The sequence below is a fragment of the Capsicum annuum genome, chromosome 1, assembly GCF_002878395.1.
Source record: "Capsicum annuum cultivar UCD-10X-F1 chromosome 1, UCD10Xv1.1, whole genome shotgun sequence".
Classification (NCBI taxonomy): domain Eukaryota; kingdom Viridiplantae; phylum Streptophyta; class Magnoliopsida; order Solanales; family Solanaceae; genus Capsicum; species Capsicum annuum.
Genome location: NC_061111.1, coordinates 31,049,445 through 31,071,017, shown reverse-complemented (window position 1 = coordinate 31,071,017; position 21,573 = coordinate 31,049,445). Strand labels below are relative to the sequence as shown.

General features: G+C 33.7%; 1 protein-coding gene across 1 annotated transcript in view; it reads right to left on the bottom strand.

Annotated features, from left to right (window-relative positions):
* Nucleotides 1-9,502: 9,502 nt before the first annotated feature.
* LOC107871421 (ATP-dependent DNA helicase Q-like 2) overlaps nt 9,503-21,573 on the bottom strand; it is a gene marked incomplete at its 5' end in the record, with an annotated part of 28,936 nt that continues 16,865 nt past the window's right edge. The window contains 10 exon segments of the mRNA XM_047409404.1: nt 9,503-9,988; nt 10,939-11,156; nt 11,796-11,874; nt 13,650-13,714; nt 14,130-14,237; nt 14,879-14,932; nt 15,025-15,091; nt 19,782-19,847; nt 19,927-20,004; nt 20,074-20,126. Coding sequence (XP_047265360.1) covers nt 9,800-9,988; nt 10,939-11,156; nt 11,796-11,874; nt 13,650-13,714; nt 14,130-14,237; nt 14,879-14,932; nt 15,025-15,091; nt 19,782-19,847; nt 19,927-20,004; nt 20,074-20,126 — 977 coding nt within the window.

Sequence of the window (21,573 nt, the reverse complement as noted above, 5' to 3'; positions counted from 1 at the left end):
AATGCTTTTGATTTATTGGTGTTATTTTATAGACTTGAGCATTTGAAATATTCCTTATTGAGACAACAAATGAACTACCAGGAAGAAGTTTCATATACAAGAATCCTGAGATGGTTGTCGGACAAAATTGATAAAAAAACAAAATTTCTTGATCTCTTCAACCCCCGAAGGAAGCAGCAAGTCTAATTCTAATTAAAATTTTATTTCAATTAATAATTTTTAAATAATTTAATCATCATTCTAATATATATACTGATTTATTTTAGATTGTGCATCTATGACTTGTTTCGACCATTCGAGAGTAGAAGATGTCATTGATTTGTGAAAACTTTATCGGACCTTAAGGTCACTGATAGAATAAAAAAGGAATTGTTTAGAGCGACTATCACCACAAGAAAAACACTTTTGGAGGGTAGGCTTGTTGTTGTTGATGGTGTTAGTAGTGATGGAGCTGTTGACAGTGGTAGTGGTAGTGGTGCTGCTATTGGGGTTAATGATGCTCCTCTTGCAGTTTTTGAAACAACAAACCAGTATGATTATGGTCATACTGATTTTATAGACTTTGCCCTCCTAGCGAATGTTGTGCATGCAAATGTCAAAACTGCAAGGCAAAATATGATGGGGTAATTAATATTATTAATTAATGCATTAACTACTTTTGTAAAAGAATTGACATCTAAGAGAGATGTCATTCCATCAAAGAGGATTACATATCCATACACTCCATTAGAGATTACGGCTAAGAGGAGAATGAAAGAAATTATCAAGGCATTAGCAAGCATAAAAAAAAAGCAAAATTACAACTCATTTGTCTTTGTCTTGCACTTTTCAGCAATGTACAAGGGCCACTGAAGAGCAACATGAGCTGAAAAAAGGTGAATATTTGTCATATGTCCTAATAAACAAACTACATATCCATTTCAACAAATGACAAATCTGCTGAAAATTATCAAATAGATATAGATATCTGTTGCAGCATATGACTAACCTGTTGCATCAGATGTATTATCTATTGCAACATATGTCTCATCTATTTTAGAAAATCAATCAAGTCTTCCTACTATTTTAATTTGTCCCAACAGATGACTTATTTATTGCAACAGATGGGTCATCTCTTGGGATAAATTAAACCAAGACCTTCTATTATTTTAGTTTGTTCCAATATATGAGTCAGATGTTGCAACAGATGGGTCATCTGTTAAAAATTATCATACAGGTTTTTTCCTGTTTTAGTTTGTCCCAACAAGTAGGTCATTTGTCGGGACAAATTAAAACATTAGGAAGACATGTTGATTTCCTCCAATAAAATAGTTATCTTTTTTATTTTTTTGTATCTCTGTGATTATCGTTGATAATTTTGGCTTTTCAGGTGGATGTCTCCATAGAAGCAACTGTTAAACAACATAATATTACAGTTGATAATGCATCAGCTGCTTTCAAAGAGGGAGAAAAAGTGAAGTCTGTCAGTCTAGGAGAATGAAAGAATTATCCGTTTGAAGGGTTCAACATCTCGGATGAGGCTCTCAAAAACGAATAAAGTTGATCAACGACTATCCAGAATGGATTGCAGATAGGCTGTTAAATCTTCATGCCAGCAAGCACATAAATCATTTTTAAAAATATTGATTTATATAATTTTTCTTATAAAAATATGACATTAACACATATAAATCATGCAGAAAACAAAACAACGAGCACTACAAAGTGAACTAATCATGTCTTGTTGTTGATATGTTCGACTTTGTTGTTGCATATCCCAAAATGAAGAATTGGTCTATTTGATGTCACGGTCCCAAACTTGCTGGAATGATGAGGTTTATTTTGGGTTATTTAATTGTATCTATTTATTAATTTTATTATTCCGTAATCTAAATGTTTGATAATATGTGTAACACGTTGATGTCATTTTTTACTACCTCCGAAAGAAGGCCAAGTTGTAAACACAACAACAATACAGATATACAACAAGCAACTATTTGTTTAAAGTTTACATCAATAAGGCCTACGATCTTTGTCAACAACAGCTGAAAGTTTTTCAAAATGAGGAATGTGTATAACAACATCATCAAAGGTTTTAGCATTCCAGCTGGCTTACCTTGGCATTCGGTGGACGAAGTGTACATCCCAATCAATTATGGTGGTGGATTCTATTGGGTGTTGGCTTTCGTTGTTCTAAAAGAAAGGCGCATCCGAGTTTATGACTCAATGTTGGCAAGGAGATGTTTTGAGCCGTTGCATGAGATATAAAAGTTGGCCAAAATATTACCTACTTACCTTAAATTAAGTGGCTTTTGGACCAAAAAATTCATACTGATTGGTCGGCGATTGAAGCATACCGGGATAAAACAAATAATTCATTTGATGTAGAATATGTTAAAGAAATTCCTCAACAATCTAGTGGTAGCCTGTAAGTATCATGATTTAGTTTCATAAATTTCACAACTCTTACATTAGTTATAAGAAATGTATTATCTAATTTTTACAATCGTGGGAATTGTAGTCTTTTTATTGTCGCTTACGCCGAGTATTTGAGCGATGGATTACAAGTACCAAATGATGGACTTGATGCATAATTACACCATAAAATATATGCTACTCTTTTATGGTATTATGGAGACGTGAAGGCTGAGAATCGGTGCGTAAGTGACATTAAAGATTCACGACGATTAAAGCCGAATTTCACACCACCGGATGAAGAACAACTGGTCAATCTTTATAGTTTGTGTCTTGTCAAAGTAATAACTCCTCCTCTCCTTAGAAATTGGTGGCTTTAAAACTTAAATTGTAAATATTTATCATTTGTACCCATAACAATTCTATTTCATTTATTTATTGATTTATTTAATGTAATTTATGAAAGCTTTGTTTTATTTTATTTTGTCTATGAATTTTCTTTTTTTCTTAGATTTTAATTTATTAATTGAAATGGAATAGTAGATTCAAATATTGCAATAGATTTGAATTTATTAATTGAATTTATTAATTAGGTTATATTTTTTCTTTTAGTGTATGTATTTTGTTTTATTTATATCGGATCTACCTAAACCTAATGTATGTTTTGTTTTATTTTATTTTGTAGTTTTGTGTGTAATGAATGAAAAAAACTCTGTTTGGCCGACTTTGATTTTATTTCTTATTTAATTTTCATTCTGTCTATTTCTTTTTCTTAACATGTTGAGGGTTGGAGGTAGGCTTGAGCGTTTGGCATAATTTTGAATCCAGTAGCAATAACAAGAGTTTTAAGTTGTTCCAACTGATGGACCATCTGTTGAAACAGATTGGTCGTCTATTGAAAGAACACAAACCAGTGGTAAGAACTGTATTGTGTTCTTCCAATAGATCTGTTGCAACAGATGGTCCATCTGTTGGAAGAACACACTCCAATAGTAAGGGTTTTTGAGTTTTTCCAACAGATTACCCATCTGTTGCAACAAATTGGTCATCTGTTGGTTGAACACAATCCAGTTTGATGAATTGTATTGTGTTCTTCCAGCAAATGTCCATCTGTTGCAACAGATGGGTAATCTACTGAAAATATTTTTGTAGACTTTGTATTTAGTTTCTATTACTCCCTGCGTACCATTTTATGTGTCGTCATTTTCTTTTTGGTCCGTCCCAAAAAAATATCACCTTTCTTTATTTGGTAATTATTTTATGGTATCATTCCCATTTTATCCTTAGTGGGTCCCACTTATTAAGAAAAGACAACTAAAAATTAAACATTAAAAGGGACAGTTTTATAAACTTTACAAAGTCATCACTTATTTTTTAAATTCCGTGTCCGGTCAACATTGAATTCGATGATTCAGCTACGTTTGATGTCATAATATTACACCTATAAAAAAAATCACTTAGTACGACATCATACAGTATTACAAAGTTGTAACTCAAACAAGACATTAAATTCATAAGAATGTACCTATTTATCGGACAAAATGCCTGGATCCATCTCTCGAAATCGACACGTTTGAGATGTACTGCCTTGGGATACATATCCCTTATTTGATTAAAATGGTCAAAAAACTCAGCTCTATTATATGTTTTAGCTGCTCTATAAAAAAGAGTTACGACCCTTTTGTTGTGAAATTTGTTTCGAATATTTTCTCCAAGATGCCTCATGCCACAACCAAAGTGAACTGAAGTGAAGAAAATTGAACCCATCTTTTGGATACTTGGATGCCTATCCAAAATTAGACACAACTCTTTGGTATCGTCTAGACAACTTCACATTGTTCAAAAAAATATTCATACAAGGCATCACATTCCTTGTCCATTACACAAAAAGCGACAGAAAATATGTAACTCTCGACATCCTGTGCCATCGCCAATATCAAAACTCTATTATACTTGCTCCTCAAGAAAGTCCCATCGATGGCTATGACTTTTCTCAATTATTTAAAACCAAGAATCCAAGCACCATAGGATACAAAAAAATACTTGAATCTTCCATTTTCATCAACATGCAACACTATCTTACTTTCGGAATTTGTGGACTAAAGCATGTAACGGTAGGCATCAAGGACTGCATACCTGTGCTCATGTGCCCCCTAACCAAGTCCTTGAAAATCCCCATGGCCATATAAATCTTCCAATAACTGTCTGTAACACCCAATTATGTACAGAGTTGATTGGACATATCACTTGTAGAAGGGCCTTTGGCATTGGAGAATTTATTTTTGAAATATTTACCGAGGACCTTTGTCGTGACATAAAGATTATGGCTCGTAATATGCTCCAAACCACATGTGTGATACTTTTCATAAAGATTAATGAAAAATCTGTCAGAACTTAAGTATTTCGTAGCCCTTAACCACCACTTGCAGTCCGAATTAGAATATCTAAAGCAATAGATATTTCTCAAATTAATCACCTTTTTTAGTCGAAAAACTTTTTTCAAGCAAGAAATATACAAAGAAGTAGCTAGTTCATCCGTATTCTTGAACGTCATTTCATTGAAAAAACCCGTCTCGTCATCTTGACGATTGCCCGATTTTATTGATTGAAAAAAACTGCCCACTATATTGCTCGCAACAACGGACATAGGTGTTTGATCATCCTTCCTCACTTGATGTCCACTACTCTCATCATCATGTGGAATATTCATGTCCACATCATCCAATTTATCATCAAACAATCTTCTTGTTCTTGTTCTACATTTTGATTCTCATTCTCTCCTGATTTTTCAATCACGTACACCCTTAACACTGGTCTAGCTGAATCATTCAGATAAGCACGTAAACAAACCTAATTAATTATATTAAAAAATAGTACCCTCTGATTTTCAAAGGAGCCGTGCATATAGCTGATGAAAAGTTCTTCCGGTTGACAATTCAGTCCACAATAGCTGATGATTAAGTTCACAAAATCATTATATGAACCATCACTTTGGACTGTCATATTTATCATCTCTAACATTTCACCCTCCTTCCAACGCCAAACGTATCGATAGTTTTTCTCGATCGTTTCACCATGACAATCCACCCCTATTGTTATTAATCCTTCCATTAGTGGTACCTAAAGACATTTGTTAAAAAAAGTTAATAACGATTGTATAGTACTATAAGATGAATCCCAACAGATGAGTAATCTGTTGCAACAGGTGAATAATCTATTTCAACAAGTGAGTGATCTGTTGCAATAGATGACTCACCTGTTGGGATTCATGTTATAATATTATAAAACCTGAAGTTGATTTCAATAGATGAGTCATTTGTCAGGTGACTCATCTGCTACAATAGATTATCCATCTATTGCAATAGTGACTCACATGTTGGGATAGATGTTACAGTATTACGGAACCTTTGAAGCTGATTCCAACATATGAGTGACTTATTGCAATAAATTACTCACATGTTGCAATAGATGACTCACCTATTACAACAGATGACTCATTTATTGGAATCAGGTTCAGTTTCTATAGTTTTGTAACATGAACTCCAATAGGTGAGTCATCTGTTTCAATAGATAACTCATATGTTGCAACAGATAACTCATTTATTTGAATCAACTTCAGGTTCTATTGTAATAGGTGAGTAATCTGTTACAACAGATGACTCCTCTGTTGCAATAGATGACTTATCTGTTGGAACAGATGATCCATCTGTTGGATTCATGTTACAGCACTATAGAACCTGCAATATAAATTTAATATATGAGTCTTTCGTTGCAACAACTGACTCATCTGTCGCAATAGATGAGTCATCTGTTTGGTCATCTATTGCAACAGATGACTCATATGTTGAATTCATGTTCGGGTTCTATACATTGTTGAAAAACAATATTAGCAGTATACTCAGATGAGAAATTTAACTAAAAATCATAATTTTACTTACCAAAATCACCTATGAAATATTATCCAAGTGATATACGAAATAAAATTTGACCCAAAAAATTGATCAAATAACAGTAGTAGCGCAACAACAACAAAATAGTCAACAAGAAAATGATGATGATGATAATGAAGAAGAAGATGATAATGAAGCAGAAGATGATGAATAAAGCAACAACAACAATGAACAACAAAAATCGCAAAGAGAGAGAAAACAACAATAAATGAGAAGAAAGAGAAATACGCATCCCCCCCCCCCCCCCCCCCCCCCCCTTTTCTAGTTATATTAGGGTTTATATTGGATCAAAGTGTAAATTAACAAACTTGTGGGCTATTCTCAAACTTTTTCAATTTTTTTAATCCATAATAAAATAATTGTCACCTACACTCAATTATTAAAACTGGAGTCACCTACACCTCCTTTTCAAACTCTTTTGTATTTAGCACAATTTTTAGATTATATTTTTTCACCATACCCATATCAAAAAATTGTAACTCACTTATAATACCTTTTATATAATATTTTGAATTAATTTTATTTTAAAATATTAAATTAATTTAATCAAATTTAACTATAAAGAATAATCAAATTGACTTTTGAGATGCAAAATATGATAATTATTATGGGAAGGTGGGGTATTACTTTAGTCGGGATTTTTGTTCCACTTAAACCTCTACTGAATTTCTAATCTTAAGTAATTTTGAATCATAGTTTTTTTTTTTTTTTTTTCAAATAAAGGGTAGAAATTTGAATTTTCTTCTTTAATAAATTTGAACACGTGATTCATTTCATGCCGAAGTTCCATAATTTAAAGAGCTTATTTGTTAACAATAATGTCATAATGAACTAAAAATATAATAGAAGGCGAAATAAGAGTGCTTCCAATAATAAAGGAGTCAAATATGGATTTGTCATTAAACTTTGTAAAATGATTCAAATTTGAGTCTGATAATATTTGGGGTCAAATAAGTTTTAACCTTTATAAGATTGATTTGAATAGAAAAGTTTCCAGCAGATGAAGCCTTTTTACCGAGGAAAACAATCATATTTGGCCTTGATCAAATTTGCCCCTTAATTTTCAAAATTGTGCAATTTTATATTTCTTCATTGTTCCCCATATTGCACTAAATCACTTACCATCATAACAATTGATTCTCTCCACTTTTAAAAACACAACTTGAAGAATAATGATTTCCCCACCACTTCACCCCGCCACCCACGATAATAACATATTGATTCCATATGAAATTTACTCATTCAAATGATCTTTCTCACACTTTAATCTTTAGTCATTTTTCTCTTTTATCTTTGCTATAAGACCACCTCTCCTCAACCATTATAATACCTCATTGATTGTGATTATACTGCTATAAATAATTTACCAACTAAATACTGTATTCTCAAAACTGACTCAAGGAGAGACCACTAAAACAATTGCTTTAGGCACACCCAAAATTGAAATCCTCATTTTTTCAAAATATTACTCCCTTCGTACTAATTTATATGACGTGATTTGATTCAACATAGAGTTAAGGAAAAAAACTTTTGAAATTTATGATCTGAAATAAATCATAGATATTTATGCGGATATAAATCATTGTAAAATTGACATTTTAAAGCTAAAATGTTACTACTAAAAAACTCTGTTATTATACTTCCTTTATGGAATTGATATAGATTATTTAAAGGGAAAAGGGTCAAAAATATTCCTCTACTTTTATAAATTGGCTAAGTTTGCTCCCGGTTAAATTATGGGGTCAAATATATCCCTGCTGTTATCAAAGTATATAAATATACCCTTTTTTTTAAACGATTTTCCACGTAGACTAACAATTGGGTGAGGTGGACGCCACATGACATGCCACTTCAGCACCAATATATATATATATATATTCTTTTTCCTTTAATTTTTATTTTCTTGTTTACTGCCACATCTATACCTTCCATAGCCATCCATCTTTTCCAACAAACACAACCCTCTCAAGTTTCTCCTCCGGTGGTACGAGCTTGCTCAAAAAGTGATCAATATCACATATTGATAGAAAGTATTCTTAATTATAATAACAACAAATGTCTTCTAAATTTCCGAACTTGGAGTTAATTATACGTAGCCGTTGTCTAAATAACTCTTTTGTTGTTCAATCCCTTGGAGGTGATACATCTAAAAATAATTTTATTCCGTTATGTATTTTATTCAACGATGCTAACTCCTGTGAGAAGCCACTACAACGCCTAAGAACAATTACCAATCCAACAGCACGAAGCAACAATCAAAATTTTAAGTTCTCAAAGTTGGAGAAAGCCACGCGCTACACGAGTCAGGTCTTACCGGAACAATTTTCCTCCGGTCACTGTTCATCTCCTTCGATGAACATCATGGTGTTCTCCATCTATGGGCATATTTAGCCATTGTTTTTTATTTTCCTGTTACATCCCAAACAAACTCAGCTCTCCTTACACCAAACAAGCCCTTCTTTTCCTTCTTCTACAATTTTTCTACTCTTTAAACTGCTAAAACTTCAATTTTACAACTCTACAAATCAATCGGATATCAATTTTGTGAATCTTTCGATTTTATTTCGTATATTCTTGTCTTTAAAGACTAGATCTTCTCGGATTAATGACAAAAATAAGAACAACGTGCACAAGAGATAATGCCGACGAAAAGCAATGTGAATCGTTATAAAGAAGAATTGAGAGAAGATTGGAACAGTAAATTGGATTGTGAAGAAGAAAAAATTAAATGAAAAAGAATATATATTTGGCGTTGAGGTGGCATACCATGCGACGTCCACCTCACCCAATTATTGGTCTATGTGGAAAACCGTTAAAAAGAAGGGTATATTTGTACACTTTGATAATAGTAGGGGTATATTTAACCCCATAGTTCAACCAGGAACAAACTTAACCAATTTATGAAAGTGAAAAGTATTTTGACCCTTTTCCCTTATTTAAATAATATCCTAAATTTCATAATTTCATAAAAAAACATGAAATATGCGAAAAAGGAACAATATGATAACAGAAAGGTTTCTAGTAATATCTCTTAAAATTATTATTTCTCATAACATTGGATCAAGTCATTTTTTCTTTTTTAAATTACTTGTAACTATTTCAAATGTATGAAATTATTTTCTTAGTGATAAAGATTTGAGGCCGTTGGATGATATGAATTTAAGAAAGACCTTGAATATCTCTTATATAATATTATATAAATCTTATTGAGTAGAGTCATCAGATATTTCCGACGGTTGGAGGAATGGTCGAGAAAAGGACACATTTGTCTCTTCCACGGTTGGCTTCTATCAAAATTATGCCTCCCCAGGTGAATGAATCATAACCTAATATGTACAGACTAGTCTAGGTTAAATTTTGGTGAAAATAAGGCCACTTCATACAAAATTTATAGATATTAGGCACAAGCACTATCACATCATATTCGAATAGCCTTCCTAATGCGCTATGTATTTTCATGCTTCATCTTCACTACTTTCAAGGACTACAACAGTTCTCTTGGTTTTCAACTTCTTAACAACTTTAGCTTTTGTCTCTTTGATTCCTTCTGCATCTTGTTGGGGATCAGATTCATAACTAGCAATCTCTTCAAGAATTCTGCTTCCGTATTTTTCGGTCTTCAACTTGCCAATTATCTTCTCCAACTGCATAAGCATATTGCATATTGTAGTATTCAGATGATTGCATCACATAAGAAGCTCTAAGGCTGCGCTATCAATGTGATCGTGTAAACTATAGCAGTCTTAGCTCTAAGCTAGAAGAACTTTTACATTTTCATAACTGAACAAACATCACATCTCTACATTTTACCTACGTAACACGCCATAAATGAGCATGCGTTGGTATAATTATGTCGCATGCACACGAAGAATACAGTAAGTACAATTACTCTGCAAGTCCTAAGCCCTTAGATTATACCAATGAAAAATCTGAAATCTTTATGTTGAGTACCTGTCCTACTTCTGTTCTTTGGTCATACCCAAAAACTATCTATTTGTCCGAAAAAGCAAGAACTTTCCTATTCAACACTCCATCTTATTACCAGATGCTCAAATTGGGACTCACTTTTTATGTTATTGATCTGTCCCAATGAATGTCTCCACTTGATTTGGCACTATTACTACAGTAAGTTAAAAATGCGAACTTTGAGGAAATTTTGTTGAAGCTATTGCTTACTTTTCTTGATCTTTTAGAATAGGATCATTTCATGAGAGAAGTAAAAGCAGGGTCCAGCCTCCGTAGCCCACAAAGGTAGGGATAAGGTCTGCTATATTCTACCCTCCCCAGACCTCACTTGCGGGATTACATTGGGTATGTTGCTGTTGTAAGTAGAAGCGAGGTCCAGAATTTTAGTGGATAACAGTACCAGTCTCTAGATTTTCCTTTTAGCCAAGTAGATATTACTTTGACATGGACACCTTCATCAAAAGCATTACTTTAACATGGATGGAAAGGAATACCAGACTGTTGGAGGTAAAAAAGTTCAAATTCCACTTTCCAAAGATTTTAGTAAACTATAACAGATAACAAGTAACGAAGCACCAAAAGTGGAAGTTCAAAAACATCAACTGTAAGAAAAGCAGTAGGAATGCACCTCTTCAATTGATTTTGGTTTCTGTGAGCTCAAGGTACTGATTTGTTGTGTAGATAATACAGAATGAGGGAATATCCCGCCATGGATTGATGCGAGTTCCTTTCGCAGCTCATCAAGCTTATCATCCAATCCTGATGATCTTTCTCGTTTGGATGATTTCATACTGCTTGAGGTCCTTGACCGTCTAGTTGACATCTCAAACTTAATAGTTTTATTACCTGAAAGTTAACCAGAAAAAGAAGTTAGATAACTTGAAGCCCTTTTCCTTTCTTTGATTTGTCTGTAACAGAGATAATAAATAGCTGGCTTAGCCAAAATTTTTGCGCCTGGTCTTTGACATAGAGCATTCTTTCACGCCAAGCTCAAACTCAGCTTGAATACTAAATGAGTCAAAAACTTTGCTAAAAAACTTTTTCCAAAACTACTTTGCCATGAAACTTGACTGACCAAACCACAAAATACTCAAATTCGCACTTTGCTCATCTCGAGAACAAAGAAAGTGTCTAATTGCAAAAGAAAAGAATGAAATTACTTTTATACTCATTTTACTAGCAGAAAATTAATAAAAATTTTCATAATTATCACAATTAAGACAATCCCTTTAAGCAATGTATAAGAAAACATCAGAACTAGGGTTTCTTCATTCTTTCTCACACTAATAACAGAAAGGAATAATCAATTCTGAAACACTCCCAAAAGCTCCTTTCTCTTTCTTCTTTACACTATCCTTTACAATTTGTTCCTCATGCTAATAACAGGGGTGCTTAACTTTGCCTTAGCCCCTGCAATTTGAAGGCTGTCATCTTGATGGTTGAGTTGCTGCATATTTGCGTATCTGGAAAGAGAAGGGTACTCACCTTGCAATACTAGCTTTGCCAGAGGTCCTACTGTGACATAAGCATTTGTTGCATAGGCAGTATGCTGAAATTCTTCTTTCTGCATGACGGAGAAGGCACAAAGATGTTAGTTCAAAGCTTAGAGAAGGGAAAGGACGTAAAAGCGGAAACACTTCCATATCCATTATTCACTGTCTTGTTTCTGCTGCACAGGAGGAAAGGGGAAAAATAAAAATTAAGGGAAAAGGAAAATTTTAATTTTATATGCTTTGAAGTTTGTACTCCTGGGCATGTCACAAATACTACTTTCCCTTTAATCTATAAATAAACAGAAAATACATCTTAAACCTAGATTCTGCAACACCCTCGCCAAAACTTGGATCACACCTTAACACTTGAAAATTGTTTTCCTCAAATTTAATTTTGTACTCGGAAAATATGGAGCTTTTTGAGGTGGCAGCTAAATAGATACCACTAATATATACAGCAACATCAGACAAATTGTTGGTTAGCTAATTTGAGTAATTCCTTAGTTTTCTCTGGACAGAGAAATGCGTATACATGCAACATAGAAGCACAAATAACAGTGTATTGGTATGCAACAGTGAAGGCGTTTTTGGTTTCCAAACCATGAAGCAAGTTGTATTTGTCAAGGCATGAAAGTGAACTCCTTTTTTGTCGGTGTTCTTTTAAGACAACTGAGAAATCCCCCAGGTCCAGTTAGTGTATAGTTTGGATGGACCTGCCTTCTACCCTTCTCCATTTAAATATCAAGATTTTTTTCTCAATATTAAATATATAAGTATGACTAAAACCATAAGAAAATAGAAAAAGGGAATACCAATGAAAATAACTTTTTAGACAAAAAACAAATCACCAAAGATCAGAGACTGACAAGACAATGTCATCAACTAGAAAATTCTAGGCACCAGTGATTGACATCATCAATAAAAGTAGACGCGGTAAGAAATTGGATACAGATGTAGACTTAAGAAACTATGGTTTCATGAATGAGTTATCTATTTTCTCAAGTCAAATTCAATGTATCTTAGATGATTAGATTAACCCTCAATAACCAGAATATTAAGGAAAAAGAGTGAAGAATTAACTTGCAAAAGGCATATGCACTAAGAAAAAAATTGTAAAAATGCAAAGACCGAACCCTAAATACACAAAATCAAATGCCACATGAAAGGTACTCACCATTGAACTTCCGTTCAGTTACCAAATGTATTTACAGAAAGAACATAGGTACCTTCTCTCAAGCTCACATGTTTCTTAAATAAGTAAATTCTGGGTGCAAAGGAGCACAGAAAAGAATGAAAGAATAGTGATTGGAGAAGCTTCTATTACTCTCATTTCTTCCTAAATTTTAACAACATTACATTTAAAATTCTAAGAATGTTTGCAATGCTAGATAACAAATTGCATTCGAAGTAAGTCCTTATCGAAAAGCAGAGTTGGGAAAGAAAAGATAGAAACTCATATTCCCAATTATTTTCCACTTCTGTTCTCGGCTTTTCTGACAAGAAAAATAAAGATTTAAAAGCTGAAGATTATGGTCATGAGTACAGCAAGCCATGAAACAACAACCTTGGGATTTAAATAACAAGCAGTGCTTGAGCAATTTTAGTAAATAAAACAGGAATCATCGAACTCAAATTCCGTGATGCATAACAGATTATATCACATCTCTGTCTGCAAGTTAAGACCACAACTCGTTTTGACAAAAACAATGTTGACAATATTGAATTTCACCCTACGCGTTCTCCATCCTCGATAAGCTAGCATATGTTCTAGGAATAAAATTTTACATTTGTTGCTGGAGTGTCAAAAGCCTATTCTAATATATTAGTAAAGGAAAAGAGTCCATACAAGAACATGATCCAAAATAAGCTTGATGACAAGGTGCTCCAACTCATCTTTTTTCAGATCGGGACCTGGGTAAATACCAAGAAGAAAACATTATCTTGTTTTGTGTCCATTATTCTTAATATTGCAAGCAAAATAAGAGAATTAAAAAGCAAAGAGTAGCAGAGAGATAATGAATAATGAATTTGGAAAGAATCTGCTCAGTTGCACAGACGTTAAGTTTTCAATATAAGCATTGACCAAGACGATGAAAGAATGAGGAACTCACTCCTGCTAATGGGGGGACATAATCCAGCTTTGGGGACAAGAGATTGAAGCTATAGCCATGGAAAGGCTACTTTTAGTAGCCATATTTTCCCTTGATTGAAAGCATTGATTTGGCCTAATTATACTGAGACTACTTTTGCTCAAGACTCTGTTTTGGACTTCTTTTTCTCTAGGAAATGCAAAACTTTAGCAATACCATGATGGTGTGAAGCTTACCTAGGTTCTTCTGCTTAACCTTTAGTTTTTCCACTAGTTGCAACATTGTGACCCTCTGATCATTCTCTTGTATATCTTTCAGCATAGACACAATGAGTTTTGCATGACCTGCATGCAAATAAAAACATAAGGAGAAAGTTACTTCCCAAGGGGAAACAATATTAAGTTTGAACATCTCATTGTAGATATGAAAGTCTGGAAAGGATGATAGCTTTTTAATTGTGGTACAGAGCAGTCATAACAATGATAATTTATTGTGCCCAGTAAAAGGAAACAGAGCTTAGAAATCTAATACCATGATTTCTTAAACCACAACTAGTTGTCAAAGAATTTGAGCATCCAAAGCAACCGTAAGCCAATTAGTGGAGTAGATCTTTATAAACTGTTCCTTAATATTTTGATAAAAGATACCCTTAATCATCGGGGTCTTTGTATCTAACACTCGCCCAAACAACATGTGAAAATTCACCTAGCTCACCAATTGGTTTGCAACTTGTGCATTTTGTTACTAGGATAATCATTAATTATGTTGGAGACTGTAGAAAGAGAACATCTGTTACTGCTCATATATATCAGCAATTTACTATCAGATCAAAAGGATCATATGAATTCCAAAAAAATGGTTGGAAACTAAAACTAAGATAATTAGCGAAGACTGCAAATGACAGACTAACCAGGTAAAGCCATAGTTTTAGACAACTCGTAGACATAATAGAAGATTTACAAGTACAGAAGTCAAAACAACATACTTGAGACATCCAGCTCTTCCACCTCATTTGAAAAGGCACAGTTGTCGCACATTCCTGAGCAAGATGAATGTCAAGTGAAGTTGTGGAGCTCTTCTGGCTATTGTGAAAAGTTAACATTAGTATCCAACTTGAGAAGTTAACCATACCATTGCATTCTTGTAAAGGCTCAGCGAAGTGTCGGAAGAAAGCACTTCGACGGCACTCCCTTTTAGACTGCAATAAAAGATATTTACTCCTCCAGCAGATTGTTAACAATTACTGTTTACATATGAGCTATAGCAGAAATTGAGTTCCCTACAACTTGGGGCACTGATTCTTAATAAACAAAACCATAAAACTGATATACTTATTATACCACTGTCCCGTACTGGTTAAACAATGCCTGTACAACCACAGATTAAGCAATCAAGAAACATCACGCCTACTTCGAAAGGTATGCATAACCAGCTAAACATCTCAGCAAGCTCTCTTGCATTCCGAATCTAACTAGTTGGCAACTGTATTTAAACTATTCGATTACAGCTTTAAAAAGATGTATTCAGGAACCAGGTTCTATAAGAGACGATCACAGCTTAAAGAAGATGTGTTCAGGAGCCAGGTGCTTTAAGAGCATCTAACGATAAATATGGCATGCAAGTTTATAGTAAGAGCCAGAAAACTGGCAGGAAAATCTTCTCATTCATTTACAAAGTTTGGGCTTATCCTGTATTGTACTTATAGTAGCTTGGAATGGAATTTGTTCGTCAAATTTTAAACATTTGTAGTTCTCAGTTTGAGTGTATTGTATAAACAAACTAAATTGACTAACTATAACCTTTTACCCTTCTCGGAAGGGCTTTCTTTATGCTTCAAATGCCAATATCACCTCAATATGGTGTATTTTTCACATTCTAAATTTGACACCAAGTTTTCTATTGGTTAATGATTGTAGGAGATCAATAACTAATTGGCACAAAGGAGGTCAACCCATGCATAGTAGCTGCGAAAAGGAAGAGACTGCATCCTCTTGAGAAGGGCAGAATACTCAGCATGATCAGTATGATAATTTTTCACAAGATGACAAAAGAATTAAGCTAAAAGCGCAGACGAAAATAGCAAGCGGCCTTACCTCATTCAAAACATTGTTTGACTGGACCATAGCTTATGTAATTATTAAGGAGCGTTTGGTTATGGGTTAAGACCAAAGCCAATACATGAATAACTTGTTTTTTCATGTATTAATTTATACAATGTTTGGTGAGCATCAGGGATAAAAGTTATTCATGTATTAATTTGATATAATGTTTGGTTGGTAGGTTTCCAAATGTTGTATAAAAGTTATTCATGTATTAATTTTATACGGTGTTTGGTTGTGTTTTTGTAATCCTACATCAATAATACTTACATAACTTATGAGTGAATCTATGTATAATTTTATGCGGAATATAAGGTGGAATCAGTTATGCGGGTATTAGTAATACATGGATTAAATAACAAAATTACATATTTACCCCGATCAATTTATTTCTAAAATATTATTTATTTATTTTGTTTATTTATTTAATTAATTGTTGTATTTGTATTTGTTCCCACTGTCCCACATGATTTTTTTTCCCGCCTCAATCCAGTGAACTGGTTAAGCAAATCACTGCCAGTGTTTCTTCTTTTTATTTTGTATAGAGAAAATGGTCTATTACCCCTCCAACCTTTAGTCGAAATTCCAACTACACACTCAATCTTTATTGAAGTCCCATTACCCCCTACACATTTTTTAACGGTATTTACTACCTCCCCAATTGCTGACATGACATGGGAGGTGAGAACACCCCCAATAGGCACATCAGTTGAAGCATTAATAGTTCAAAATCTTTATTTTAAGTGCCACGTGTATAATACACGTCATTATTTTTAATTATTAAATAATATTGTCTTTTGTAATTTTTTTTTTTTTTGGTTCTTGTTGGAAAATAAGAGGAAGGGCCATTCTCTCTGTTAGCCTCATTCTGGGTTGATAATCCTTCATCTCCAAATGCCAAATTAAATTTTGACGTCGAATCAATCTCATAATGAACAAACCAGGCTCTTGTCTACACCTATTTCTGTTCTTCAATAACCCACGCCTAAACTCACGAAATCGAGAACAACTCGTATCAAATTTCACACTCGAATAGATCTGTTCCATTTGTTTTTTGATGGATTTCGACGGAACTGGTAGATTTATGGCGAGATGGGTTTGTTTCGAACGTTTTCGTCGTTATTTTGGTATCTTCGATCGTTTTCTGGCATGATTTGATCGGAAAAAGATGGAAAAAAGAAGCTGGTGGTGATTTGAATTTAAAAGGTGGTTTCGCCGGAGTTATTCCGGCGACGTTTTCGTCGCTATTTTGGTGTTTTCGGTCGTTTTCTAGACTGATTTGGTCGAAAAAAATGAAAAAAAGAAGCTGGTAGTGATTTGGATTTAAAAGGTGGTTTCGCCAGAGTTATTCCAGCGAAATTCACCGGAACGGATCCGTTTCCTACTGTTTTCTCCCCGATGAAGCTCCCCTCCCTGTTTTTCCCTCTTTCTCTCTCTTTTTCTTTCATTGTTTCTCCCCCCTTTCGCGTATGGTTGTGTGTAGTAGTTTGTGTATTGTGTGCGTTTCTGTGTGTAGTGTTGTAGATGGTGAGTATGTGTATAGAGAGTTGAGAGATGTGAGTGTCATCTGTGTGTTAATCCATGGATACACCCAATGAGAAATGTGAATGAATAAATACAATAGGAGTAGGAGTGAGCAATGAATATTGAAGTAACTCAACTTAAAAATGTAATGAATCAGTTGAGGGCCATGGATAGCACTTTAAAATCAGTTGAATAAAGTAATGAATATATGAATATATAACACATATATAACACTAAAACAGTAGGAGTGGGCCCCGGCGCGTGTATACACGCATGGCTTCTTATTTGGTTTATATTGCCATATCAGCAATTGGGAGTTTACTAAATACAGTAAAAAAAATGTTTATGGGGGTAATGGGACTTCCGTGAAGGTTAAGTGTGTCACTGAGATTTCGACTAAAGGTTGGGGGTAATAGACCATTTTTTCTTTTGTATATTTCGCTTAAGTAGTATAATTAAGTTGTTGAATTTATAATTTTTAATATTAAAAATTATACTTTTTGTATGGGTATAATAAATATTAATTTCTACATAACTAAACCTTACATAAATAATACCTGCATAACTAATGCCTGCATAACTAATATTTGCATAACCAATTCACGCATAACTCTAACCAGTAACCAAACGACCCCTGAATGCGCATAAAGCACTATGCGATTTAGAAGTATTTAGAGATGTAATATCAGGTGTTCATGGGTCGGTTTGGGTCGGTTATTGGTCAAAACCATAACCAAACCAACTTCATTGGTTTTTAAATTTCTAAAACCGAACCAAACCAAACAAAAAAATAACCGTCGGTTTGGTTCTTGTCGGTTTAGTTCGGTTTGTTTTTTTCAGTTTATAACTTTAGTTAATGATAAAAGTTGAAAAATTTTAAAAAACAAATCGAATATAACATATGAGATGTCAACCGAGTGTTGTATTTCAACCTTGAAACTAAGATGTCAACTGGGTGTTATACTTCGGCAAAGCCATGAACAACGCCATATGAACGCTTCTAAAAAAATATTTAAAAATTACATTTAACAGAATGATATGATAGACCCTACAAAAGGTGAACACATAAACTTGTTGCTCATCAAGGTTCAAAAAGAAAGTTAAAATTAGTGACTGTCTATAGTCTAATGAATCTCAGCTGTAAATTTCAATATAAAACAAGATATTATTTTCACAATTGGTATCATTTATCATTCAAAATAGGAAATTCATTTAGAATCTCATAAGTTATTGTCAACTGGATTAAGACATATGACTGAATGTGTTACGACTAAAGTTAAATCATGATTAAAAACTATAAAATGTAACAAATATTTATATTGTATTTATGAATAATATATAAATAACTATAACATATATATATATATATATCGGTTCGGTTTGATTATTTTGTCGGTTATTTTAGAGTAAAACCAAACCAAACCAAACTTAACCAAATATCGATTTTTTTAATCGGTTTGGTTTGGATCGCGGTTCGGTTTGTGGTTAAAAACCAAACTGTGAACACCCCTACACAAGTAACAAAAAGCAGTATAAATAGAAAAACTCCCTAGATTAAAAGAACTGGATAATGAGCAAGAATGATACAAGGATTATGATGGAAATCCTCACATGAAATGAGCAAGAATGATACGGGATTGTGTCTAGAAATCTTTCTGAAACAGAAAAGAGGTATTAAGTTTTGTTGCATGGAACTTTACTGGCAAATTCTTCAAGTATTATTATAGGAGTAAACTCATCAGAAACTAAATGAGTACAAGAAAAGGCATATAAGATGTTTATCATCTGAACTGTCTTCACAGATGTGGACATGGTGAGGATTTTAGACAATTAGATGATATGTTAAGGTGACCTTCAAACATTATTAAGAAATTAGATTAATTTTGCCCTTCCATCCAGCAAAAGCTTGTGTCTATTACGACACTTCTACAGTGTAAATTGATAGTTGATAAAATTATGATTCTCAATTTGGATATATAGGCTTATCCCAGTTCCCAAGGTGGTTGTGGGAGAAGAAACTACTGATAATATTTAAGCAGGAATAAGCCTATTTAATATCCTTTAAGTGAAATCTCTTGCTAATGAATTTTCTTAATAGCAAACAAATAAGATAAATAAAAGGTCATATGCATCCTCACGGAATCAGAATGACATCTATATGGAGAAAACAACCTCTAATATGAAAATATATTTCAACATGCAAGCTTATATCCTACAAAAGTCAAAAAGGTACAGAAAACATCAAAATGAAGAGTTGAGCCACACCTGACAATATCGTACTATGTCATAAAGATTTTTTAATCCAGAATTCTCATAGAAGACCATAGAACTCTGCCCAAAAATCACAACTGCCACCAATTACATCATCTTGCACTAAAACATTAACAGCAACAATCTAATTTTCTTTTACCTGCCTAGGAGCATCAGCAGGCCTAAAGAAAAGAACACATTCAGAAGGAAGTCCATCCCTTCCAGCTCGACCACTTTCCTGTGGAAAGGCAGTTAGAAAGAGAAGCCTATATCGTGCAAAATAAGCGCAGGGGTAGGAAATAAGGACCTGGTAGTAAGTCTCCATTGATTTGCTCAAGCTGTGATGGACAACAAATCTGACTATGAATAAGTAGGAGTGAGTTTGTCATATCAGCAGAGAATACCTCTATGAAATAACAAATAATAAAACGAGCAAGATTTACCATTATGTTTTTGATTGTTAAAGGTTACTTCGTGGAAAATCAAGCAACAAGAAAGGAAGTTGATGCCTAATAGACATGTACAATTCGGATTCCACAAGCAAGAAGCTTAGGTATATTTTTGCTTCATATGTAAAGAAGCTTACGAATATTAGGGCACTAATTGAAAAGCTCCTCTCATTTCTTGAAAGATGAGAACTAGGTAAAAGTGGACACAGATTCCCACTCGTGGTCCTGCAATATTAGGTCGAAGCTGTTGAAAAAGGGCACGGTCATTCATAATAGCCCCTGAATATCTTAAATAGTTAAGAAATTTAAGCATTTCAAACAAAGTCTCGATAAGATCTATTGAGACAAATGCTTAATAAAAGACATCTTTTTTCTATCTCCACTGAGTGACAGGAATCGAGAAAAAAGTTTGCCGATGAATCTTAATTGTTTGAATTTTCTCACATGAAGCTATTTAAACCACAGTCATCCTAGTTAAGAGTCTACTCTGCATTTCTCTACCAATGCCGGTGGATAGATAGTTAGCAACTGTGCTACATCATTAGCTCTCTTTATTCTCCTCTTTTTCTTTTGTGAGTGTTACATTTTTAACGGATCAAAGGGATGCTGATCAGCTTATAACAGCATTGAATTTTCTTAGTCCTGCTACAAGATATGTGCATCACCTATTTTCCCCATTATTTTTCATTAACCCACCTATTTTCCCCATTATAACAGGTTTTAATGGAATATCCCACCCCATTATTCCAGCCCAATATCCTACCCTTTTCTGTTGTCATTATAGTTGATGCTGCTTCTTCCCACCTCACTCACATGATTTAGTCCCATATCCTACCCTTCCCTAGCTTAGCTGTTCTGTCATTGTTCTAGTCCTCCTTCCTCCTTTGCGTATCTTAGAGGGGCTGATTTCAGATTGTTAGAAGGATACTTTTGTTGTTGCTTTCAAATTTTGTTCAACTTTTACTTCACTTGTTTTGCTTGCAATTCACTCCCTCTAGGTTGAAAACAACTCCTAAAGATCCAGCAAACAAAGTAAAGATTATTAATACAAACATTAGGAATAGCATAGTATTGTCTGAATCATAAGGATATAAAATAAACCGCTTTATTTTCAAAATGAGCAATAATCATAAAGCTCGTGTCATTTTTTTTTTCATTTTCATCAATTCGATATTTAGTTTTGGAGAAAAATAAGTCTTTTCATTATTAATCAATGCTAAAAAACAAGATCTTTTTGTAAGTCCTTTTTTACCCCATAGAGTATTGAATAGAAAGGTTTTATTTGTGTGTCAACTAGTTGTTGTCTTGCTGAAGAATATAGGTGTTTCTTTCTCGCTATATCTTTTCCTTTTCTGGTT